Raw genomic sequence first — 26,566 nt, 5'->3', positions numbered from 1 at the left:
AGGGTGAGGTTAAAGTATCACAAGAAGACATCTGTGTCTCCTCAATCTCAAGGAGAAGGTTTCTAGCTTCCTGCCAGTAAATATAATTTATTATTACATAAATATAGTTGTTGCAGTTTGTTTTCTTGAGCTACTGGTCTCGTTCTGTAGACTATGCTGGCCTTGAACTCCTGGCAACTCTCCAGCCTGTTTCCCAAATGCTGGGTTTACAGGAAAAGCCACTATGTTCAGTTTGTGATTCCTTATCTGGTTGGGGAAATTCCTCCTCTTATTCCCAGTTTTGCAAGAGTCTTTCTTTCCTGTGTATGCAGGTCCACGTGCATGTAGAGAACAGAGGGCTACCCATGGTATCACTCCTTGCCTCTCCACCTTGTTGGAGGCAGGATGCATAGATAACTGGTCCACTCCACTTCTGCATGCAGCTTTTTTATGAGGGTCCTAGAGATTTGAACTCAGGTTTGTGTGGCTTTTTTACCCACTAAGCAATCACCTTTATGAATTTTGTCATATATATTCATGTCTTTTCGTGTGTGTGTGTGTGTGTGTGTGTGTGTGTGTGTGTGTGTCTGTCTGTCTGTTGTCTCATTACACAGCCCAGAAGGACTTTGAATTCTAAGCAACTCTCTTGCCTCAGCCCTCTGAGTGCTAGGATTATGCTTGGTTTATGACATTAAAGGCCTTCAGCTTGTCTGACTACTTGTGTACTTAGGAGTACATCGTCTTTCTCTGCACCCGCAGACCCTCAATGCAGAGCCAGTGTCTTAGGATTGGGTTGCATAACGTGTTTTCAAACAACAGCATACCAAATGTCTCTGTCACATGCTTATCACAGCATGAGAGGAAGCAGAAAGGCTGGAGAGCAGACACACCAAGGGGGCTTTGTCAATTATTTTATTGTTACATTCCAAAGAGGATGTAGGAAGAAAAAAGCCAGTTATCCAATAACTGTTAGACTTCTCAGAGAGAGGAAATCTGAACCCTAGTCCTAGTTCAAAGCTGCCCACATTAGTTCAAAGAGTTGCCTCTCAGCAAGACAGGAGAGGCTGACCAGTATGTGTATGTCACTCATCCAGGGAGGCTTGGGCTTAAGAGAAAATGTCTTTATTCTAAATGTTCAAGTCCTTAGAGCTACTAGAAGATGAGGAAGACCACACACGCTGAGACTGTGTTTAGTTATAGTGTAAACTAGCAAATGGCCAGTTTGTTCTAGGACATGTTGCATCAGACATCACAGTGCACGAAACAAATCTTCATGGCATGAGGAGCCGCCAGGCATTTCAGATCCAACTTGTCATGAAATGGAGCCACAGGCCAACCAGAATCTTAGGTAATGTAGTCAGTGCAAAAGTCAAGTGGGGAGGCCAGCAAGCTGAGGAGCCAGCTACACTGGGACATTAATGAGTGTGAAGTAGAGGGTCTGATGCATTCACAATCTGTCTGGAAAAGTGACTTGAGAGAGCTACTCGAGCACTCCCAAGGCGTCCCTTCCTCTCCCACTACACGAAAGAGAAGCACAGCCACGCCTGGAAATTACCTTGAACACCAAGTTAGGACTGTGTGGTGAGAAAGAGAGCTTGTTCCAGGCAGAGGACTTTAAGATAACTCACAGGCAGCTTAATTTTATTAGTAAAAGTCACAAGTAGGAAAAGGTTTACTGGTTGACTTGGAACTGTGTGCTTTAAAAATGTCTCTATTAATACATTAACAAGAAAAACACTAAGCACAGGGTTTGTTTCCAGTTTTGAGTCTTCCTCCATCCAGCAAGGATTTGTAAAAACAAACAGGGCATTAAAATGCACGGACACCCGGTCAATCCTTCCCAGTTGTCTGCCGTGGTTTTTCTAGTCACCTTGATTCCAGTTCCCAGTTAGCTGAGGACAACATGTCGGTCAAAGACAGACTTTCGCTGCTCCTGGACCTGAAGCTTCCAGCGCTGCTGTGCGTACTCCACTTTGTTTAGGACATTGGCTCGGCTGCGAGAGCGGGCCAGCACATCATGGGCATTTGCAAAAGGCTGGTGATCCTGAAAGTCAAGATAGAAGGTGTTAGAGATGGCAGGGTGAGCATTAAATGTTCAAGAACAAACAGTCTGTGAGCGAGACCTAGGGTAGGGTGTTGGGCCCCTCAACAATTAGAAGCAGGACAAGCTCAGCTGCAGAAGCCAAGGATTCCAGAGACAGGAGGAATAAGGAGTATGTGAGACATGTGGTCACCATTTCCACTTTTTCCGCGTTTTCCTTAAAGAAGAGAAACCAAGACAAGGACAGTGGTCATTTGCCTTAAAAAGAAGTATTTCATGATTAGTGGGGGAAGAAAGTCTATTTTCTTGGGTCAGTGAAATGGCACAGAAGGTAAAGACATTTACACCAAGCCTGACCTGAGTTTGATCCCTGGACCCCCACAGTGGAGAGAGAGCTGACCCCTGCAAGTGTCCTGTGACTTTCACATACCCTGAGGCATGCACGCGCCCACATTCCCACTCCTACTCCCCCCAAAAACAAATTAATTAATGTAATTAAACTTTGTATTTTATTTTGTTTTTAAGATTTATTTATTTACATGGTCGCTGTCTTCAGACACACCAGAAGAGGGCATCAGATCCCATTACAGATGGTTGTGAGCCACCATGTGGGTGCTGGGATTTGAACTCAGGACCTCTGGAAGAGCAGTCAGTGCTCTTAACCACTGAGCCATCTCTCCAGTCCCCAAATATGTTTCTTTTTTCTTTTTTTAAAAGGCAATTAAATTTAAGTTAATTAATTAAAAGAACTAGAGTGGGTTGGTGAGACAGCTCAGTGGTTAAAGCACTGACTGCTCTCCCAGAGGTCCTGAGTTCAATTCCCAGCAACCACATGGTGGCTCACAACCATCTGTAACAGGATCTAATGCCCTCTTCTGGTGTGTCTGAAGACAGCTAGTGTACTCACATAAATAAATAAAACTTTAAAAGTAGGAGTTAAGTCTGCTTGCTGTTCTAGAAAACCTGAGCACATTCTCGAGCACCCCTGTAAGGCAGCTCACACTTGCCTACACCTCCAGCTTCAAGGATCTGACACCCTATATTGTCCAGACTGACCACAAACCAGTGGTCTTCCAACTTGCCACCCCCAAAAGCTAGGAGGCACACACCACCCACTCCGGACTTACGAAGCCTGTTTTCACATTACTGTCTCCATGGCAGATATTACTGTAGGACTCTTCTCTGTATTGATCAGTATTTCATCACTCATCTATGACAAAAGAGAACTCTGTCTTTGCATTTCCCAACTCCCATTTATATCAGAACTGTTTACATGTCAGCCTAGGGCCACAGAGCAAGCAGGAGCTCTCCTATCTTGCGTGGTCTTGATGCCTCTGTGGCCCTCAGCATGCACTGCTGGACTGTGTTGTTTTTCCTCTCCCCACTCTGTAGTGAGAGAAGCTCGTGTGCTTAGTCCCTTCTGTTATCACGGAGGATAGGCTGGACTACTTCAGCACGTCTAATCAACACCATCTTTCCCTGCAGGCTTCCATGGCTTCCATGCAACTGCTGTCTTAGGAAAGAGGTTGATGAAGGTTACCTTGGTTCGTGTACACACCCAGATTCTCCTGTCAAAATAAACCAATGCGACTGGATGTTTGTAGTCATTACAGAGGAAACCATCCCACTAATCCACCTATGGATGAGATGTCAACACAGCTGCCCACATGACAACAGGTTCAATTGTAATTAACTGTTTTTGTTTTGCCTTTTCCTTGAGTTTTTCCTCAACCCCATGTCAGCAAAGTTTCTACACGGTCCAACACAGGCCCGGCCTCTTAAACTAGGTTTGCTTACGTGAGAGAAGCAACAACATTCTGCTGCCTGTAGGCCTGGGACTGGAGTGGTCACGGCATGGAGAACAACAGCCTGACTATGTTACAGCTGCGCACAACAGCCTGACTACGTTACAGCTGCGCACAGCAGCCTGACTACGTTACAGCTGCGCACAACGGCCTGACTACGTTACAGCTGTGCACGACAGCCTGACTACGTTACAGCTGTGCACGACAGCCTGACTACGTTACAGCTGCGCACAACAGCCTGACTATGTTACACCTGCACACAACAGCCTGACTACGTTACAGCTATCGCTTTGGGGTTTTACTTAGTCATGTTTTTACAGAAAGACATTTCTACTATGTTTACTACCCAAGCATGTTCTTTCTTTCTATTAAGATCTATTTATCTGTTACATGTAGGTTTTTCCTGCGTGTATGTCTGTGCATCATATTCATTCCTGGTGCCCATTTAGGGCAGAAGAGTGTGTCACAACTTCTGGGACTAGACTTAAAGATGGCTGAGAGGCATCATGTGGACACTGGGAATACAACCCATCCTCTGCAAAAGCAATTATTAACTAGTGTGTGTGTGTGTGTGTGTGTGTGTGTGTGCATACGAGTGTGTGCATACGAGTGTGTGCATACGAGTGTGTGCATACGAGTGTGTGTGAGTGCGAGTGTATGTGAGTATGTGTGTGAGTGTGTGTGTGTCCTTTTTCTCTTCACATCTGCTGCATCAGGCTACTGGGCTTGCTCCTGTACTAAGTGCCTTTACCCAGTCAGCCAGCTTTCTAGACCTTAAAGAAGCTTTTTATTTGTTTTACTTTTAGAGATTTACTCTGTTTCTACTATGTATATATGGGTAGGTGTGTGCACATGAGTGCAGTGTCCATGAGGGCCAGAAGAGTGTCAGATCCCCTAGAGCTGGAGTCACAATTGATTGTGTGTCACTGTCATGGGTTCTGACAACTGAACTCGGGTTGTCTGCAAGAACAGTAGATGCTTTTAACTGCTGAACCTACCCCAAAGACTCTTCTATATGGAGTCTATTTTGTCTTCTTTATCAGAATGTCCTCCACTTTTTATCTAACTTAGCCAATGTCTTCTGCAAATCTCATTATTTGTTTTTAACTCTACAAATGAAAATCATAAAGAGCATGAGAAAGTTTAAGATGTTCCACAGATGTGGAAGGAAGATGGAGGAGGAGAAGCTAGCATGGTGGTGCACACTGAGAATCCTAGCTCTTGGGAGGATGCTGAAGGTCTGAGGCCAGCCTGACCCTGCTGACAGGCAGAGAGAGAGAGAGAGAGAGACAGAGAGAGAGAGAGAGAGAGAGAGAGAGAGAGAGACAGAGAGAGAGAGAGAGAGAGAGAGACAGAGAGAGAGACAGAGAGAGAGAGAGACAGAGAGAGAGAGAGAGAGAGAGAGAGAGAGAGAGAGAGAGACGGGTCATGGGGGAGAGGGAAGGAGGAGGAAAACAGAAAAAAGACATAAAGCTAAATTAGCATTACTTGATTTTCAACAAAGAAACAAAGTGGCCCAAGGTCATTTAACAAATTAGCTCACTCACTCACACTCAGTGTGCCTAACCCTAAGTTGGCTCCCAACATACCAGATAGTTTCGGGTAGATTAGTATGGGAAAATGGTGCATCGGTGATGTTGTATATAAAATAGTACTACTATTGGTTTATTTGGACAAAAACAATACTGGCAAGAAGGAAGTACTTTATCAGGGCCTGTCAGTTACACCGGCCTGTCATCTACTCCTCAAGGAACAAATTCAAATGACTAAACAAACCAGTTAATCCTTTTGGTCTGCTATCCACCTACAGAACAAGATTGGACTAGCTGTTCACAGACACTGGGAGAATGCAAACAGAGATTTTCACTTTCGTGTGTTTGTTCTTTTTACACCTGATAAAATTACAATGAGTACAAAGCCTGCTTTAGTGGAATGTTTAGATAATAGTGACGACGTGTCCCGGATATATGATACAACAAATACTACCATTGTCTAAAGTGAACCTCTGAGCTAATTGTACTCTTTTATCTGCCCTAAAATGCAATAAAAATGGGAAAGAATTTAAATGCCTTAAAAATGAACCTCAAAAAGTACATACTAAAGAACTCCCATGTTAGCTAAGCAGTTCATAGGAACTGAAATTTAACTTCTGTTTGTACAGTCAAACTCACAGCTTTGGTTGGAAAACCTTCCTCTGCCTAGAATCAGTCTGACAAGCATCAGAGTCAACTGAGGCTCTTAGGGACAGTGTTACTCAGTGGTCAACATGTAGGCAGAACTAATCGCCAATGGGCAAAGTGGTCACCAAGCATACGAGCCCATCCATCAGTGTCGCCCTCCATGTTTACACCACATATTTTTGCACCAGCTTACATTTTGCATATATTACATTAACATTGTGTCTGGATGAGCAGCAGGTAATTAATGCTGTAAGGATGTATTAAAGTCAGCATAAACTTTTGTGCTAGGAATGGAACACCATGAGGCCTTTGATATACATTTTATGCCAGTAGTTCTCAACTGAGGGTGATTTTGTCCTCCTGCCAGATTTCTTAAAGGCAAGGTTTCTCCACAACAAAAGATAATTTAACCCTAGTATCTATACAGTCAGGGTTGAGAATATATACATGGAAATTACCATGGTACTTGAGACTCTACTGCTTTGCTATACAAGTTCGCTCTAGGCATTCATCCTACTATCTGATCTATGTATTGTGTTTAAGATTTACTATTGTTAATTATGTTGTATGTGTGTGCATGTGCCTGCTGAGAATGGAGCCCAGAGGCATCAGAGGCCCCTGGAGCTAGAGTGACAGGCAGTTGTAAGCTATTTGATGTAGTGGCTGGGAAAGAAACTCAGATCTTCTGCAAGAACGATATGCGTTCTTCACCACTAAGCTGTCTTTAGCCCTTTGGGATGTTTGTTTGCTTGTTTGCTTGTTTGAATTTATTTTGTACTGAGACAGGTTCTCAAGTTGCCTAGGCTGTCCCTGAACTCCCTATGTGATCATCCTGCTCCTACCTCCTACATTTTGGAGTTACACATATGTACCACCACATGCTGCCTGTCTGTGCTTGGTTTTGCTTTTAAATTTTAATTTGTTTTATTACATCAGCTTGCCAGACATACCTTTCTCTCAGCCTACCAATCTACTTCTGGAATTATTTGCTCTTCATTAAATGTTTGCTTTATGTCTGTGTGATACGTATTGTATATGTGTGGGGAGTATAGGTCCAAAGGAATGCCAGGCACCTGACTGGAGGTCAGAGAACGACATCAGGTATCAACCTTGTTTGAGGCAGGGCCTCTTCTTTGTTGCTCGTGGCCCATGAGCTTTGTCTCTGCCTCCAATCTTGTAGGAACACTGGGGTTACAGACAGGTGCTACTGTACCCAGCTTTTACATGGGCTTTGAGATTCAAACTCGGTCTTTATGCTTGCATACCGAGCACTTTACCTCCTGAGCCATCTCTCCACACCTCCTCCTGACATCCTTTAAAAATATCTACATGTTTAGTAGAACTAGGTGTGGAGCTGTATGCTGTAGATAGCTATAATCCCAGAACCTGAAAGGCTGGGCAGAAGGTACCATGTGCCCTTAATGGATCACACTATAAGGTACTGCTCCAAAACAAAGAAATAAGTGAATTAAATAACAAGAAATAAGTGAATTAAATAAAATCTTTCTCTTCTCTTTCCTTTCTTTTTTGGGGTGATTGTTATTGTTGTTGAGTCTCTTCATGTAGATGAGGATACCCTCAAACTTGTGACATCTTAGGCTCCCGAGTACCGAGGTTACAAGTCCCTACCCCCAAGGTCTTGCTAAGCGTCTCTAGCTTCCCTTGACCTTGTGATCCTCCTGCCCTACCTCCTGAGCACCTAGGATTCCCCACACTGAAACACTTTTGATGGTAGTGAGAAGCTTTACTCCAGGCTTGGTTTTTACAGCTGGCCTTGAAATTACACTGAGCTTTATCCACTCTTAGGAATGTAGTAAATAAAATGAAAAGAAAAAATCATTTTAAATAGTAATTATATATGATAATGGAATATTCAGAAATACCCTATACATGACATTGATAGAATAATCAATTCTCTAAACTACACTAAACAAGCTTATGGATTATGTCAATTCCTAGACATTTTTTACATGTGTCTCTGTGTGTGGCATGGGCACATGCATGCATGTCTGTTTGCATGTGTGTGTACACATGTGGGTCAGTGTATATGCACATGTGTGAGCACACGTGTCTAAAGGCCTGAAGTTGATGCCTGGGGTCTTCCTCTACTGTTCTCTGCCTCACTCACTGAGGCAGGTCTATCAGTTAACAGAGCTCCCTTGTGTGTCAGCATAGCTAGGCTCTGGGATGCTCTGTCTCCACCTTCTGCATGCTGGAGCTGCATGCCCGCCATCCTGCCCACCCAGTGTCTATGTGAGCCCCACGGATCCAAACTCTGGTCCTCACAGGTGCACAGAAGTGCTTTATTCACCAAGCTGTCTTCCTAGCTCCCTTACAGACACCTTTAATGAAGTAATGCTAAAGCAAAAAGGAGACTATCACACAGTTTGCATGCTGTAATAACAATCCATGGGCAAACATGTTCTAATGATAGGAGAATCTCTAGAGCGATAGCTAGATTTCTTTTTCTAAAGTTAAAGAAAAGCACCATTGTTTTTTCTTTAGGCAAAAGGATGAAAACATATGAACAGTACATTACTGATACAGGAGTAAGCCAAGAGTGTCATTGTTCCCTTTCATGGGGCGTGCTGGCCTTTTTGTGTATGTTTTTGGAGATGGGGTGTTACTGTTTATCACTGATTGTCCAGGAACTCACTATATAGACCAAGCTGGCATCCAATTTACAGAGATCCACCAGCCACAACATCCAAAGCGTTGGAACCAAAGGCATGAGCCACTATACCTGGCCACCTGCTTGCCTTCAAAAGCATCAGGTGACAGAGGTGAAATGTTCTGCAGGGGCCTGAGGAAAAAACTACCCCAGATGTTTTCCTGAGCATGAACAGTGCAGGCTCCTGTATAAACCCTTGCCAAGGACCATCAGTTGAAACAACTGCATCTACAGCGTGCTAGAACAATTTCTTCACAGAGAGATACACACTGGTTAGAAGATGGACCAGTGTCTCAGTGAGGACCTGCAGTAGCATGAGAACATCTGCCTCTGGCCATTTCCACCACACCAGATGAGGACAGAAACTCAATGAGCAGCTACTGCAGTGCTAGAACTTACCCCAATGTCATCATCACTCTGCAACAGCTGGGAGTGTCCAAAGAGGCGTCTCTTCAGGATGGGCTCAACTAAGGTAAGGTATACCATGTACAGAAGCAGAAGGCCCAGAATAGAGAGATAAATTATAATGGTAACCTAAAGGAAAAAGAAAAGAAGTCACACCTCAGTTCAAGCCGACAGAGCAAAGTTTGTTCGGTAACGGTAACATCTTGGGAAGACCGGCACCGGGTTGTGTACGGCCAGAGCCTACCAGAAGAGGCAACTTCAATCTACCAAGGCAGGAAAAGAGGGGGCAAAGCGTTGCCTCTGAATCTGTTTGTGGGTCCCAATCAAACCCATTTGCCACTGTGGTCTGCACAGTTGTTTTCTTTCTTTAGCTGAACACATCGCTGTCAAACCTACAGGAATCCTAGCAGAACTGTGATTCAGGTGGGTTTCAACAGAACATCCCTTCAGAATTATGTACATCAGCAAAAACAGTTGTTAGGACAATGATTTTGGGGGTTATTAAGTCATGTGCTGCCACACGGCATTCTCCTCAGTTGGCTATAATAAAACAGAACACATGTTGGCAAAGGCATGGAAAGGTGGAACTCTTGCACACTGCCACCACTTTGGAAAACTGTCTAGTCATCTCTTAAACAAACTTACCACTCTGAGGAATTTTCCCAAGAGAAAGACAAACATATCCATACAAAACCAACTCAGGACAGTACTATGGAAATAATTCAAATATTCATGAACCGAGAAGCAGTCACACAATGGAATCCTCGTTAGAAATAACATGAAATGAAGTCCTAGTGCACACTACAACTTAGACAAACTAAGAAATCACAAAGGACCACATATAACTCTACTTACATGAAATATTAAAATGAGTACAGGCAGAAAGTTAAAAATAGTGACTATTTGGGACCAGAGACAGAAATGTTTAAAAACTGAAATCTAAGAAGTTGTTCTAATTTACTAAAAAGCAAGTGAATTTTAAGTATATAAATTATATGTTTAAGTTTGTTAAAAAGTCTAGGAGCTGGGGCTGTATTTCAGTGGTCAAACATTGTCTTGTTACGTGTAAGACCTTGGGCTCCAAAGAAAAGGAAAGAGGGGGGCCAGGGAGATGGCTCAGCAATTAGGAACACTGACTGCTTCAGTTCCCAGGACCACATGGAGACTTCTAACTGTCTACAACTCCATTTCTTGAGGTCTGATGCCCTCTTCTGACCTCCATGAGCATCAGGCTTAACCAGTACATAGACATATATACAGGCAAAACATTCATACACATAAAATAATAAAATAATAATTTAGGGGACTTGAGAGATGACTCAGAAGTTTAGAGTACTTGTTGCTCTTTACTGAGGACCCAGGTTCAAGTCCCAGCATCCAAATGGTGGCTGACAACTATCCATCACTCCAATTCCAGAGGATCTGATGCCCTCTTCTGACCTCTGTAGAGATCAGGCATGTACATGGTGTGCACACACACACACACACACACACACACACACACACACACACACACAAGCAAAACACTCACATGCATAAAATAAAACCAATAAATCTTTAAAGCCTTCTTCTTTTGTTTTTTTGTTTTTGTTTTGTTTTTTGGTTTTTTGGTGTTTTTTGTTTTTTTTTTGAGACAGGGTCTCTCAACATAGCACTGTCTCTGTCCTAAAATTTATTATGAGGGGTTGGGGATTTAGCTCAGTGGTAGAGCGCTTGCCTAGGAAGCGCAAGGCCCTGGGTTCGGTCCCCAGCTCCGAAAAAAAGAACCAAAAAAAAAAATTTATTATGAAAACCAGGCTGACCTCAAACTCAGAGATCTGCCTGCCTCTGCCTCCTGAGTTATGAGGCCTGCTTTTGAGGAATAGATGAAAAGCAAGAACTTAAAATAAACAAAACCCAAAACCCTCACCATCATAATAGAGTAACTGAGCTCATTAGAGATCTAATGGCAATGAGCTGTCTATAGCCCCTCCCTTCAGGGGCTGAAGATCTGAAGTTACATTTTTTTTTTTGGTATTTATTTATTTATTTATTTATTTATTTATTTATTTATTTATTTTTTACTAACTTGAGTATTTCTTATATGAAGTTACATTTTTACAATAGTGACTAGATACATTATTCATTCAAAGGGATGGGAGGGTAGGAGGAAAGAGGGCCTGATAATGTTGTCTCACTGGCTTTCAGCATGTATGATAAACTATGATATATTTCAGAACATGCTAACTAAACATAGCACATAGTTTCTGAGCCATTTCACTTGTCTGTTTAATGTAGCCTAACGAATCCAGAAAGTAAGAGCAGGGCCATTATTACGTTCAGAGAAGTTCAAATGTTTGTCTGTTCTGGAGAGCCTGTATGACTATGTGTGCACGTGCATGCATGTTTCTGTCTGTTCTGGAGAGCCTGTGTGACAGTGTGTGCGTGTGCGTGCATGTGCACATGCTCATGTTTCACCTTGATTGTGACAGAACTTCTTTCTTCATATTTGCATTCACATCGTAGACAGTATGCTTCTACGTCAGGCCCCCGCACAGGCATTGGCTCCACAACATGAAGGCAATCACTGAAAAATAAAGGTAAATTCTGAGAAAACCTGGCTTGGTATTCTCCTGTCTCTGATCAAAACTGGTCCTGAAACCAGAATGGTTATTGAGCTTACCCAAAGAAATAAGGACAAAATAATCAATAAATCAAAGTGAAATCATTTCCTTTCTCAGTATTGACATTTTGGTAAGGTTTAAAAAGCCAGACTGGAGAGACGGCTCAGCAGTTAAGAGCACTGCCTGCCTGCTCTTCCAGAGGACCTGAGTTCAATTCCCAGCAAGCACATGGTGGCTCACGACCATCTGTAATGAGATTCAATGGCCTCTTCCAGTGTGTCTGAGAAGAGCAACAGTGTACTCACATATAAAAATAAATAAGCCTTTTATGAGAAAAAGCATAAGAAGCCAAAGACATTATAAGAAGTCAAAAGGCAATGGCTATCTAAGTCCAAGTTGCTATTACTAACAGTTTCAGGTACCCTAGAAAATCCCAAACTGTATAAAAAAATTATTTGCCAAAACAAGTCATATTTAGACTCGCTCAGTTACCAAGCAAAACTCCTTTAAAGTTACGCAAGGCATTGTTGAAATATTTTCTCTTGTATACTAACCACATCTTAGTTTTCATTTGTGTGTGACAAAGAGTGTGGTGCACAAGCATGTGTGTACCTGCACACACATGCAGAGACCCGAGCAAAATGCCAAATATCCTTCTTTCCCTTGTTCCCTTGAGACAAGGTCTCTACCTGAAACTGGACTAGGCTGGCAGCCAGCAAGCCCCAGTGGGCCTCCTGCCTCTGCTCCCACACCTGGCTTTTTATGTGGGTGGCAGAGAGTCCAACTCAGGTCCTCATATAGAGCAGCATTCTTAGCCACTGAGCCATCTCTCCTGTCCCCATAAACACTATCATTCATTATTCTGTGTTTATGCGACAGTGTTTCTCTGTGTATCTCTGGCCGTCTTGGAACTCATTTTGTAGACCAGGCTGGCCTTGAACTCAGAGATCTGCCCACCTCTGCCTCCTGAGTGCTGAGATTGAAGGTGTTTACCACCGATGCCTGTCCAGCTCTTGTTCAAATTAAATTACTTGTTATAGATAACTGAACTTTTTATCATTTATACCATTTTGAGTTTTATTTGTTCCTGATGCTATAGTTCAGAGGCAACAGAACATGGAAAGGTGGATTTTGATGGGTCAGAGAAGGGATCATCTCAGAACATGAGCACCCCAGGCAGACTGGCTAGGATCAGAGGATGTGCTAAAGCATTCTAGAGGCAGCCAGAGACGGCTAGGGAAGACAGACCAACCTGGAAGTCAGGCTGGGAAACTGCTCAGTGAGTTAAATGTTTGATAAGCATGAGCACACATCACATATGCAATCGCAAAATGGAAAGTAATCACTCATTTTTCAGAAATGACAGATTTTGAAAGAATATTTTTGATAGCATTGCTTTTTTAAAAATAAATGCTGCCCTGTGTACACACACACACACACCCTTGTTTTTTGAGATAGGGCTTCTCTGTGTGACATCCTTGGTGGTCATGGACCTTGCTTTGTAGACCAGGCTGGCCTCAAACTCACAGACATCCCCTTGCCTCTGCCTCTCGAGGGCTGGGATTATAGGCATGCACCTCCACACCTGGCCATCTCTCTTATTTGTGAATACTTCATTTTTCATTTAAAAATGCTTTAGTTTTTACTTTATATGTATATATGTGTGCCTGCATGTGTTTATGTGTGCCATATGTGTGCAGATGCCCTTGGAGGTCAAAGGGCATCAGAGCTCCTGAAACTGGAATTACAGGTGGTTGCGCTGCCTGACAGCAGAGCTGGGAACCAAGGCCAGATCCTCTGTGGATCGCCAAACCCTTAACTGCCCCTCCTGCCTGCCCTGGACTTGCTCTGTAGACCAGGCTGTCCTGGAACTCAGACCCGCCTGTCTGTGCCTCCCAAGTGCTGAGATTAAAAGCTTGTGCCAGCATGACGGCCGCAGGAGTGTCATTACTTCTCACTGTGGCTTTAGGGGTCCACTTTTCAGCATTTCATGATTTACCCTTCGGTTAAATGTGATAAAGTCATTCATCTGCTACACTGGAGCAATTAAAATAATGTTAATTGGAAACCTGGTGTGGTGGCAAACACCAAGACCGCCAGGACAACCAGGGCTGCACAGAGAAACCCTGCTCAGAAAAAGCAGAAGTTGGACATGGTGGCATGGACATGTAATCACAGCACTTGGAAGGTTGATGCAGGATGATTCAGAATTCCAGGCTGGCCTGGACTACACAGAGAGACAGAGTCCCTGTTTCTAAACAGAATGGGAGGGAGGGAGGGAGGGAGGGGGGGGTGGGGGAGGGAGGGAGACAAGAGGAAAGGAAAGAGGAAGGGAGAAGTAAAGGCTGTATAGGGCTGGAACAGGAGGCAGGGGGTTGACTAACCCATATTAAACAACACGTTGCTCAACCAGTCTTAGCAACTGGGAAACACCTCCCTCTAGTGCTCAAAGAAAGAACCAGCGTAGACCCAAATCCCAAAGACAAACCAGAGTACTGCTCTAACTTTCCTTGTTTTTAATCAGCTGCTCCAAGTCAACGAAGAACTAAAGCTAACAACCGGACAAACAAGAGGCGGAGAGAATAGAAGGTTGAAGTGTATTTTGGGACTTGCAATACCCAGGTCTTTAGGCAGTCATAGTATCCTCCCGGTCCACCATAATCTGCCTGTCTGTTGAAACAAGTTAAAAATTCTGTCAATTGGGAACATATATCAGCAAAAGACTTAAAAGCAAGGGAAAGCAGGAAAGGTGGAAGAAAATTTCCAGTAAGTCTTGTTTTCAACTATTTATTTTCAAAGTTTCTAGTTTTGTTTTTTTTTTTGTTTTGTTTTTTGTTTTTTGTTTTTTTTCCCCGAGCTGGGGACTGAACCCAGGGCCTTGCGCTTGCTAGGCAAGCGCTCTACCACTGAGCTAAATCCCCAACCCCAAAAGTTTCTAGTTTTAATCTATAACCAGGGATGAAGACATGGCCCTATGTCAGCACAGAATAACAAACAAAAGTCAATGCTAAACACTTAAAAAGTGAGTTCTGCTGCCCCTCCACTAATACACATCACATTCTGTTACCAATAAGAAACAAACTGGTTATACATGTTCAATAGCTTTGGGAAGCTATAGAAACAACTTAAAGATGTATTTGAGGGCAGTAATACTATTTATCTAGCGTTTTCAAGGCCCTGGATCTGATCTCCAGCATGAAAACAAATTGAACTTGCATGAATTATATAAAGTAACCTGCTGGTACAAAACCCACTAAAAATATACATCAATTGCTTTGTGATATAAAAATACCTTAAAATGACACATAGATGTTCACAAGATCACAAGAACACTCCAAACAGACTGAACCTAAATATATTGTAGAGAGATTGAAGAACAGCACAGAGAAAGTACGTGTGCTCAAAGTCAATTTGGACACTTGTGACGGAACAAACTTACTCTTGCTTTCCAGTCGCTGCTGACTACAGAGCTGGGAAATCACACACCAAAGTATGTTTAACTTGGGGCTATTCCCATCAACCTTCCACTGTGGCTATGACATCACCGTCCCACTGGGAGGAAGACATCCATCCTGCTGGGTAACCTGCTGCTTCCTGTTTCAAGGCACACTCAGGAAAAATTGCATTCCTAGTCCACTGGGATAAACTGAGAAGAAGGCTTCTCCTGATCAACTAGTCAGTCGGGATCCCAGTCGTCTCGGGCCTGCCTGATTGCCTAAGGGCTGAAAAGATCACAGTCTCAGCCTCATCTGGCCTGCCTGACACACCCGAAAGCAGGAACCCTGACACACAGACTATTCTCTGAAACTTAAATATAGCCTTCAATACTTGGCACTGTGTGGTCAGAACTTACAAACGGTGGCCTGGGTGGCCTGGGGAGCAGAGGCAAGAGGAGCAGGAGCTTGAAGCCAGCCCGGTATCCAGAACAAATGCCAGCTGGTCTGGGCTACAGAGTAAGATCTTGTCTCCAAACAAAACCAAAACAAATCCCAAACCAAAATAACCCCCTACTCCCATACACTGTATGAGCTGTAAAAATTATACACCAGGAGCTGGAGAGATGGCTTGGTAGTTAAGCGTGCTTGCTACTGTTCCAGAGGACAGGAGTTCAGCTCCCAGCACCGGCACTGGTCACCTTAACAAACACCTGTAACTCTGACTCTGGAAAATTCAATATCCTCTTCTGGCTTCCACAGATCCCCATCGTGCACATGACCACACACACATTTTTTTAAGCGCTTAAAAAATTAGACATCAGATAAAGAAGGCTTGACTTGGGGGTTGGGGATTTAGCTCAGTGGTAGAGCGCTTGCCTAGGAAGCGCAAGGCCCTGGGTACGGTCCCCAGCTCCAGAAAAAAAAAAAAAAAAAAAAAAAAAAAAAAAAAAAAAAGAAGGCTCGACTTGCCTTTCGCTGAAAGGAGAGATAAAGATCCCTGACCAAGGTTTAAGAGGGCACACGAGAGTAGCTATTGGCAGTTTCGGTACAATAAGCTCAATCCCATGGGATATGAAACCTCCCCAGCTCAGAGCCTTCTGTTTAGGCTACAGTATTCCTTTAGGCTTGTATCATGCACTCAGGACCCCAGACTAAAATCTGACACTTTTGCTTAAGAACAAACTGAGACATCACGTGAACAGTCCGAGTTAACAGTAGGAGCCATAGAATATATGTGACAGGTGACTTCTTGGCCCAAGATACTTACCAATCTTTCTGAGATATATTCTTATTATAAATATGCCCAGGATTCTCTTTATAGGGAGGGCAGATACATTTACATCTCACGTCTTCAAAATTCTGCGATAAAAGTGAAAACAGTATAACTTGTTTATAGTTTATCATCAAAATTTAAAAAAAAAATCCCCACACATACATTCACTAAGTAACCCTGTCAGATATCCTAAAACCATTATAGAGATTTAGGTTAGAGAGATACAAGTTCCTAAAATCCACAAGACCCTATTGTGCCTTATTAAACTCAGTTATGAGTCACATGACAATCATGTCATTACCATCTACCTGCCACTGGGAAAACATATCATGACAGACAACAGGGCCTACAGAGAGATACGCTGATACGAAGGGATTGGGGAGAATCGAAGTAAAGATTATTTATAAGCAAGTCACAGTCCTAGGCGGGGGGGGGGGGCGTAGCTCAGCGCTGAAGTATATGCTTAGTGTGCATAAGGTTGATTTGATCTGTAACACAACAATGGGGTGAGCAGAGTCAGAATTCGTCTAATTTTTTTTTCTAACTTTTTCCTTTTGGGAGAAAGGCACCGGGCATGGATAAAAGGGGCTGATTCAGCCATAAACAGGATAAAGATTCGGGGGCACTCAGCCAGTGCTAGGAGGAAAGTCAAAGGGGAAAGCAGTTCGAATCTTCCCAATGTCCCCCAGGGAACTTGGCTTCTAGTCCAGGGCTGACAGGACTCCTAGCAATACAAGATTCAGGAAGCAGAGCAAGCAGGCATTAATGCTGCATAAATCCAAGAGATGCTTTCTCAGCAAAGGGGTGTTTATTTGAGAAGGCAGTGGCTCATTAGTCCCCACTGAGACATATCCACTGCTCCTAGATACAATGAAAGGTCTGGCAGAGCTGTTGACAGCTCCTAAATACGTCAGTAACCACTGTGACAGAGCCTGTGTTCAATGAGGAGGACTCAGATAAGCAAGAGACAGGGCTCCTGTTTCCTGGGACAAATCCTATCAGGGGAGCTGGACAAATACATGTATCGTGTATACCATAAAAATGGTAATGTCTGACATCACACAAAGGGTACCAACAGTATTTCAAAAGTTGGGAAACTTTTTGTTCTCCCTATTTCTGATGACAGCAGAAGAACTGGAGGAAAAAAAAAAAACAACGTGAAAACAGCTGCCTATCTGTGACCTATCTTCCCCAGCCCTTTACAGCATTTAAAAATATTGTAAACTCTTCTTTTAAAAATGCAGTGTCACTGTTTCCCATTACAACACGGAGTCTTTCTATTTTGCCCAAAAATGAGTTAGCCCACTAGGAAGAAAGCACATATTTTCATGGGCCAGGGCAGCTCTGGGGCACCAGAAGGGACCAGAATGGTTAAGAAACAGAATGGGGGAAAGTGTGTGTGTATGTGTGTTTCTGGAAGGGATCTGGGTGAGAATATCAAGCTAGTGGGGTGGCCCTATAGATCCTCCTGGTAACAGGTTGTTGCCACAAGAGTCGAGCCCCCACCATGGCAAGGGAATCTGCTCATGAATGAGTTGAGGGGAGCTAGTCCCTAGTAGGGAAGACTGGGAAGATGAGGGTTTCCCATCGTTTAGATCGAGGGCTGAAAGCTGGTGAAGCGTGGGGGTGGGCTGCCGGAGTTTAAGGGTGGAAAGTTCAAAGCTCCCAGGGCTGGAAAGTTCCGGGTGTGCGCTGTCAGGGCCGGGAAGGGAAATGTCAAGAGGCAGAAGGTTGCAAACCCGGCTCTGGCACTGTCGGGACTGAGGGTTCGGATGCTCTGGGGAGGGCAGACGCAGGCCGGAGGATCTGGCTTTGGGATTGGGAGACCCGAGAGTGGGGAGCAAGTGGTCAGCCCCAGTTTCAGCCAGGCCAAAGGCAGGGGCGGAGCTCCTGTCAGGAGCCGGGCGGGGCGGGACTCACCTTGGCAGCGCCTGTCAGCGGCGCGAGAAGCAGCACGTACAGCGCTAGGCAGGACATGCTGAGCCCCGAGCCCAGCCGCAGCAGGCTTCCGCACCATAGGCTCGCCATCGCGGGAGCCAGCCGCCCCAGCGAGCCCCGAGCCCAGCGCCCGGCTCGGGATCCGGCTCGGGATCCTCCGCCCGCACTTCCGCCTGGGCCTGCGCGTCACGGCCCGCGCCGGGTCAGCTGCGAGAAAGCCTCCGCCCCGGAAACGGTTCCGGGTGCTCTAGGCCCGCCACCGCCGCGGCCCCGGGGCTGCACTGAAGTCTGGGGGTCTTCCGCGGCGAGAGCTGGCAAATCCTGCATCCCCAGGGAGCAGGCCATGCGGACCTAGTCCGGCAGGCCGGATGAGCCTCATCCCCGGGAACTGCGGAAGCCAAGAGGGTGCTACGCATGGAGACCTGGCCGGGAGAGACCGAGCGTCCGTAGATCGGAAGCCTACCGGGCGGTGGAGGCTCGAGGCTCGGCTCCTGTGCTTCGGTACGAACCTACGGTCCGTGCGCCTTCAGGACTCAGTCCCCTGCCCGGATCCCAACAGTAGCTGTGAGCTGTCCACGCGGGTGTGGCTTCTACTAGGGGCTGACAGCCTTGGTACAGTCTAGGGCTGGGAAGTGGGCCACGGCGGCGGAGCTGGGCTGGCTCAAGTCAGGCTTCGCAAGCTGTGGACCGCCCCTGGAGCATCCCCCGCCCAGGACTACTGGAGGTGGAGAATCCAGGCGCCAAACTCTTGTGAAGCAATGCCTATTTAAAATAGTTGACCTCTCAGCCAGTTCAGGGAGTGCCGACCCTACTCCTCAGGGTGTCTTTTTCTGTAGATACTTTAGGTGCACCCTGGAGAGAACATAGTGCTTCTCATTAAAATAATTTTTTTCACTTAGTAGAGACTCTGGGGGTAGAGAAAGGGATGCAGCGTGCTCATCACAGCCCTTAGGGATTTGCTGAATGTCATCAGGGAAAATCACTTGCTTTCAATAAGAGGGGATTGAATTTTATGATTTTCAAAATCTACTCTTATAAGATCCCCCGCCCCCCTTAAGTGGTCCCTTCCTAGTTGGTGGAAATGTCTTAATTTACAGGTAGAAGTTTCTCAGTGTTTTTCTGCTATGTGATTCTTGTTGATTGCTAGACTAGAACCTAACACAAGTTGCTATTGCATTAAATGTATTTAGCCCTTTTAGTCCTTAATAGTAGCTAACCCAGAAAACTAGATGCTTTCTCACCAGTTTTTGCGAAGATGCTGTCGCACTGGGGATAATTCAAATCCTTCTAAGTGGTGTCCTGCTAGTCTCAGGACTGCCGGGCTAAAGTTCGTTGGTGAGGCATTGTGGATCTGATTGCCAAAAGCTGAGTTAGTAACCAGTTTGGGTCAGTTTAGAGCTGTCTGTCTAACATCTGAAAGGACTGAGTGCTCCTCAGATAAAGCAGAGGACCCCCCTTCAGAATTCTTCTCAGAGCTACAGCTACTGTCAGATACTTCTGATCCCAGAGGCAGGCAGATCTCTGAGACCTGGTCCAGAAAGTGAGTTCCAGGGCAGGCTACACAGAGAAACTCTGTCTTGAAAAAAGGTGGGTGAAGGGGAGGAGGAGAGGGAGGGGAGAAGGAGGAGGAGAAGGGGTTTGGGATTTAGCTCAGTGGTAGAGCGCTTGCCTAGCAAGCGCAAGGCCCTGGGTTCAGTCCTCAGCTCTGGAAAAAAAAAAAAAAAAGACAAAATAACAGGAGGGGGAGGGGAGGAGGAGGAAGAGGAGAAGCAATGAAAGAAAAAGAATTCTTTTCAGAGGTTTGATGGGGTGCAGGATTAGAGGACTGCAGCCATGCCTCAGGCTGGTGGGTTATTTTCTTCTCTTCGTCCAAACTTGAGCTGTCTCAAACTAGAGAGCTCAAGAGATCCCCTCCCTCAGGCTCCCTAATAACTGACTATAGGCCTGGGCCACCTCATCAGTTTAATGGAGACCATGTAACACTCAGTATGGGCAGCTCTTTAGGGCTACATGTGGCAAGTGACCATTTGGTTGTCAGTAATCCAGACTGAGCATTATACACTGTATTTCAAAGTCAACACAGGAAAAGCAGAAATCATTTTAAAATACTGACTGAAGTTGGGGCTGAAGAGATGACTCAGCATTTGTGAGCACTTCCTGCTCTTGCAGAAGATTGAGGCTTGGTTCCCACCACCCACACGGCAGCTTACAGTCTTCTGTAACTCCAGTTCCAGAGGATTGGTTCCACTCTTCTGTTTCCCAGTGGTGCTGCACACATATGGTACACATGTGTACATTTTGGCGAAAACTCATACACATAAAATTAAAATTTGAAATGGTGGTTAGAGTTTAAATACTTTGAATATACTGGATTGTGTCTCCACGTGTGTCCCTTAACTCAGCTTGTGTGCCTGGGACCCCCTGAGCACGAACCCTAGTCCTCCCACACAGCCCCATTTCTCCTGACAAGATGAAATAATCTTGAACCAGGAAAAACTGGCCAAACTGCAGCCCCACGTTTGCATTGTTGGGAAAGGTACCTCCCACAGAAAAAGTGGTTCACAGAGCAGCCAGAGCAGATGGTAAAACTACAGTTCTCCTTAGAGAGGTTAGTAAACGACGACTCTGGTACTGAAGAGGTGAACATGATTACAAACCAAGGAACTGATCCATTTTAACAACCCTGAAGTTCAGGCGTCTCTGGCAGCAAACCTTCACCATTAACAGGTCACACGAGACAAAGCAGCTGACAGAAATGCTTCCCGGCATCCTAAACCAGTTTGGTGCAGACAGTCTGACTAGTTTAAGGAGGCTGGCTGAAGCTGCCCAAACAATCTGGATGGAAAAGCACCGGTCACTACTGAAGAGGTGAAGATGAAGTCCAGATCTGGTGGGGAGTTTTGGTGAAGCGTCTAAGAGCGAGGCAAACTGAATGGAGGTGACTTCTGAAGACGCTGACCCTTGCGGAAGTCACAGGACCTGCTATTTTATACCATGGCTGCTTTCAAAATTCTTTTGTTTGTGGATCTGATAAAATCTAGATCTCTAGCCGGGGGGTGATGACACAGCTTTAAAATAGCAATTGGGAGTGAGAGGCAGGTGGAGCTCTGTGAATTTGGGCCAGCCTTGTCTACAAAGTGAGTTCCAGGATAGCCAGGGCTGTCACACAGAGAAACCCTGTCTCCACAAAACAAAAATCTAGAAGTGTTATATGTTTAATGCCCAGCCCCCGGACACCGGAGCTCTTTTCAGTTTTTCTTTTTTTGTTTGTTTTGTTTGTTTGTTTTGTTTTGTTTTGTTTGCATTTTGCCTATACACAGTTCATTCCTTGTGACAGAATAAGCTGAAGAGGCCTGGGAGTAAAGTTTGAAATGTGTTAATAAAATTCTTTGCATAGTAAAAAATACCTTTCCAATGTGGCTATTAGAAAGTTTTTTGCTCTAGAATACACAACGAGGCAGCCATTAGTGACGCGTAACTGACCGTAGACTGGGGATCCAGGTTAAGTTAAAGGAGCAGTGATGGGGTGAAGAGCACTGGGTGTGGTGGTTTGGAGAGAAATGGCCCTCCATAGACTCCTGTTTGAAAGTTTGGCCCATAGGGAGTGGCACTATGAGGAGGTGTGGCCTTCTTGGATTAGTGTGCCCTTGGAGGAAGTGTCTCTGAGAGAGGGCTTTGAGATCTCATATGCTCAAGCTACATACGGTGTGGCTTACAGTCTCCTGCTGCCTTTTGGGTCAGGTCCTTCTCCAGCATCATGTCTACCTGCACACTGCCATGCTTCCTGCCACGGTGATAATTGACTGAACCTCAGAACCTATAAGCCAGCCCCAATTAAATGTTGTCCTTATAAGAGTTGCTGTGGTCCTGGTGTCTCTTCACATCAATAAAACCCAAACTTAGACATTGGGACAGGTAGAGCTGAGGGCTTGAGAGAAGTGTATCTGCCAAAAATGAATATAATTTCAGCTGACTTTAATAGAAAGCTTTACTTCTCTTTCTCTGCCCAACTTATACATGTATGAGTCTTTCTTGTAGATCAGGGATGTTTAATGCCAGAAAGCATTCCTTTACAAGTGTTCATGTCTGTGGCTTTGCAGATCTCTTTTCTAACTTTATTATGGTAAATGTTCCCGTTCCCTTCCAATATCTTGTGGGCCTTTTGAGCAGAGGAACCTTTGTTTTAATATCTTTGGACCTGGTGACTGAAATCCAAACACTAATGTGGGGAACAGGGAAAAAGAAAAGGGGAGGGAAATAAATTCATTTAGTTGTCTCAGGAATAGCAGGTACTTAGTCTGCTTCATTTCTTTCTAACCCTGAGAGATGAGTTTGAGAGCCCAAAGTGCAAAGGGCAGATGTGAGGAACTGAGGTAGGTGAGGAAAGACTCTGACCAGGATCGCTTTGGAGCCATTTTGTTTATACTCTGGCATTCACCCGACCATCCACCTCCTCCTGCCCTTCTGGCTTCCCTATGAGTAGGCTTTCCTATTTCATACTTCTTTCGCCATGTTAGGAATTGAGCCCAGAGCTCACATGTGCTAAGCAACCTTTTTCCCTCTAAGTTACATCCTCAGCCCCTACTCTTCCTCTTGATCGAGGGTACTCTATCAACAGATCTGAGTTCTCATTTCTTGGTAAAGCCTGAAAAATTCTCTTGTGGGCAACAGTTAGGAAGGCAAGAGGCGCCATCTCCAAATGTAAAGAAGGCAGAATTAGAACTTTATCATGTGTACCTATCAGTTTGCCCTTCTTATTTAGTCTCTTTAAAATGAGGTTTTCTGTACTCTGTGAAATGGTATAGCATGCCTTACCATACATGCTATCACCAACTAGTGCCCACCATAGGACCTAGGCCTCATGGCGCTAGAATATCATTTCTGTTCTGAGAGCTGTTGGTGCCATTACATCTGCTAAATTCTTGGGTTCCTAAAATAACAAAACAGTTTCAAGTGTTTGGTGCAAGGGCAGCCAATGCACTCCCCACCCCCAGCCATTGTTATCTTGAAATCAGCAGCTGTGACAACCTGCTCCAGATCTTCCCAAGAGGATCTCGTATCCAGACTCCTGTCCCCTCCCTGCTGCCAGTGGCACAAACCCTGTCCCAGATGATGTAGTTTTGGGGGCACAGTGCTAGTAATAGGTGTTTCTGAGAGTTTCCCAGGAAAAGTTGCACATTAAATTTTAATCATGTAGTAGTATGAAATTTATAATGAAAAGTAGCAGAGCCCATATGTATAGTGCAGTTTTTGTTCTGGAATAATTTACTGCATCTTCCTCATTTCTCCTCTTTTTGTTTCTGGTGATCAAATAGAGGGTTTTGCCCATGCTGGTCACTCCACCACTGAGTTACATCCCCCAGCACTGGTCTTCCCCATTCTGTGTGTGTGTGTGTGTGTGTGTGTGTGTGTGTGTGTGTGTGTGTGTGTGTGTGTGTGTGTGTGTGTGTGTGTGTGTATGCACAGGTGCACATGTGTGCAGGTTCCATAAAAAGTCCAAAGAGAGCATGTATCTGGATCTGCAGTTGTAAATGATTGTAAGATGACTGATGTGGGTGCTGGGAGCCAGACTGTGAAGCTCTTAACTGCTGAATCATCTCTCCAGCCTCCCTCCTGACCCCTTTCTGAGACAGGTTTCCCATGTTGCCTAGGCTGGCTTTGAATTCACAGTCCTCCGCCTTAGTCTCCTAAACCCTGGAATTGGCACCACCACATCTGGCTTTCTTGGCTTTCTAGTCCTGATATTCTAGATTTTTATGACATTAAAAGGTCTCTGAGGAAACAGGTACTTGTTTTTCTCTCTTTTCTTTTTATTTGTTTGTTTACTTGGTTGGTTGGTTGGTTTTGTCTTTCCAGAGAGACTTTCTTTGGCTCTCCTGTAGCCACTCTATGGACCAGGCTGGCCTGGAATTCAGAGATCTGACTGTCACTGCCTCTGCTTCCTGAGTGCTGGGATTAAAGGTGTGCACCACCTCCCAGCAACAGGTAAGATTAAAAACAATTGTATAGATTTTCTGGAGGTGGTTATGAATATTGATTCTGTTATTCATTGTTAAAGAGCCTGGCCTGGCAAACATTTGACATTTTTCATAATTAGAATAACTTAAGAAGCATAAGAAGATGTCTGAGGTGGAATGGCAGTACCTCCTGAGAAACAAGTGAGAGCCACTCAGGAGTGTAAGCATGCTGCTTGCAGTCTTCTTTATGTTTAAGTGGTAAAGATACATACAAAATAAAGGTGAAAAATTCAAAGTATGTATCCTTAAAAGGTAAGTTTCTATCATGAGCAAAGTGCATTTCTTTGGAATGCCATATAATGACACAACTATACAATAAGGTTAATTCAGCCCTTTCCCTTCCCAAGCCTCTCTCATTTGTTATCCAAATAAACATTTCCTTTTCTAGAAGCAATTCTCCACACACTGCCGATTGGCTCAACATAAAAGATTGTTCTTGTACACGAAGGTCTGGCTACTCATCCCTTGACACTGTGAGTTCAATGCCTTTTCCATTGCTTCATAGACTACAAAGCCATGTTCGAGGAGACTCACCAGTCTGTTCAAAGATGTTAAGAGGAGCTGAAACAGTCGCAGCAGTTGAGAAGCTGAAACACACAGCCTTGCATTTGGAGGTCCTAAGCAGAAATGCTGACACACTTAGGCCGTGTCCTGGTTCCTCAGCTTCAGAGACTCAGACAAGCACACGGAGAACAATTCCACTTTATTAATACATCAGTGTCACAAATGTGCCCAGTACAGCCAGAGTCCTGAGCAGATAAAGTGCTATTGCAGAGACCTGGCAACAGGAGGAGGGGGAAGCCAGTTCATCTCCTCCAAGTCCCCAGCCTGAAAGGTATTTCTACTACACAAGAGTAAGGGCAGCTAGTAATCCAGTCTATAGATACTCTGAGCAAAGAACAGAAAACCATACTAGTGGGCTGTGTGCAGAGCAAGGAAAAAGGAAAGTCAGAAGGTATCCATCCCTTCCTCAAATGGAACATAGAGATACCAAACAATTGTCTTCAGCTTCCTGGATGTGGTGTCTATTAAGGAATGAGCCAGGTCTGCTACTCCTTCCCAGGGACTTAGAACCATGATGTAGACACTTTCTTACACCTAAGAAACAGTACCATTTTCTAACTATGAAAAACTTACTGACCTTACTTCGCCAGCCCCCCAAAAGCAAGAGTAATAAACTTGGCAGCATTTAAGAAGCATCAGTGACCAGGCAGAGGCAGGTGGATTTCTGTGAGTTCAAAGCTAGCCTCATCTACATACTGAAAGCCTACATAATAAGATCCTGTCTCAAAAACAAAACAAAAAAGCACTAATAAACCCCAAGACTTCCTATAATTATCTCTATTATGGTATCTCTATTATGCCTAGGCATTAAAATAATTTGGTTAGAAAACTCAGATGTTGTGAATGAACTGAGTGAACTATGACATGGAGTCCAGTTCACCCGTTGTTTCTATTCCTACATTAGAAAACAACTGACTGATGATTTCCAGAGACAAGAAGGAAGAGTAAAGCCCATCTGTTCACGCTGGTGCCATACAGTGCTGAGCTGAAAAGGGCCAAATCAGTGCCTCTTTCAAGAACTTGACAATTCCTGACCTTACTGGCCCTCAGGAAATCCAGAGACAAAGGAGCCAGCAGTTTGCTTCCTTTGCAGCCAAGAATCCAGGCTTGAGGTAGAGCTCTCAAGTAGGGAAATGAGGGTGACATCTCCAGTCTGTCCTAAGAGACGAGCTGGCGGATGTGATGCTGTAACGAACGAAAGTGCAGGGGCCTCAGGGAAGGAGCGTGTTCCTCCCACATAAGGGGGCTCTCATGGCCAGGCCGAAGGTTGGGACACTAAGAAAGACAAGATTCGAAGTTCTCAAACTGCTTTGAGCCAAGGGTAATCTTGAAGGATTACTTACGCTTAGCTATTTTTCTGACTTAGTCAAAAATTTCTATAACTGAACTGAAGATTCCATTGCCGGCACCTCTGTGTCTGAGATGACACAATAGCAAAAAAAAAAAAAAAAAAAAAGCAGTTATAAAGGTTATTCTCGTTTGTTTATTTTTATCTTTGTCTTTTAAGACTATCCCTGACTGACCTGGAACCGAATATGTAGACCAAGCTGGTCTCATATTCATATCTGCCCACCTCTCTCTGCCTCTGTCTTCTGGGTGCTGGTATTAAAGGCATATGCCACAGCCAGCTGTTACTGGCTCTTAATGCTGTCA

At 44.5% G+C, this 26,566-nt stretch overlaps 1 protein-coding gene and 1 long non-coding RNA gene across 2 annotated transcripts; one reads left to right on the top strand and one right to left on the bottom strand.

Moving 5' to 3' along the window:
- Positions 1-875: 875 nt before the first annotated feature.
- Positions 876-19,357, bottom strand: Tmem9b (TMEM9 domain family member B). The gene is made up of 5 exons (XM_032892927.1): positions 18,315-19,357; positions 16,389-16,480; positions 11,539-11,647; positions 9,076-9,210; positions 876-2,023 (listed from the first exon to the last, which is right to left on the bottom strand). Exons 1-5 carry the CDS (start codon positions 18,420-18,422, stop codon positions 1,868-1,870), a joined length of 600 nt encoding a protein of 199 aa, XP_032748818.1. The 5' UTR covers positions 18,423-19,357; the 3' UTR covers positions 876-1,867.
- On the top strand, positions 18,748-26,566 carry LOC116891672. Its single transcript, XR_004386858.1, has 2 exons — positions 18,748-18,833; positions 24,189-26,566. It is a non-coding gene; the product is annotated as an uncharacterized LOC116891672 (long non-coding RNA).

This window comes from Rattus rattus, chromosome 2 (assembly GCF_011064425.1).
Source record: "Rattus rattus isolate New Zealand chromosome 2, Rrattus_CSIRO_v1, whole genome shotgun sequence".
Lineage (NCBI taxonomy): Eukaryota > Metazoa > Chordata > Mammalia > Rodentia > Muridae > Rattus > Rattus rattus.
Note: the sequence above shows the minus strand (reverse complement) of the source record. Positions and strands in the feature narration are given on the sequence as shown.

Excerpts from the sequence above, each read along its gene's own strand:
- Tmem9b (XM_032892927.1), bottom strand. The coding sequence starts at position 18,422 with ATGGCGAGCCTATGGTGCGGAAGCCTGCTGCGGCTGGGCTCGGGGCTC. Across the intron at positions 16,481-18,314 it reads CGCTGACAGGCGCTGCCAAG|AATTTTGAAGACGTGAGATG; the intron begins GTGAGTCCCGCC and ends CTTTTATCGCAG. Across the intron at positions 9,211-11,538 it reads GAAGTTCTGTCACAATCAAG|GTTACCATTATAATTTATCT; the intron begins GTGAAACATGAG and ends TTTTTCCTTTAG.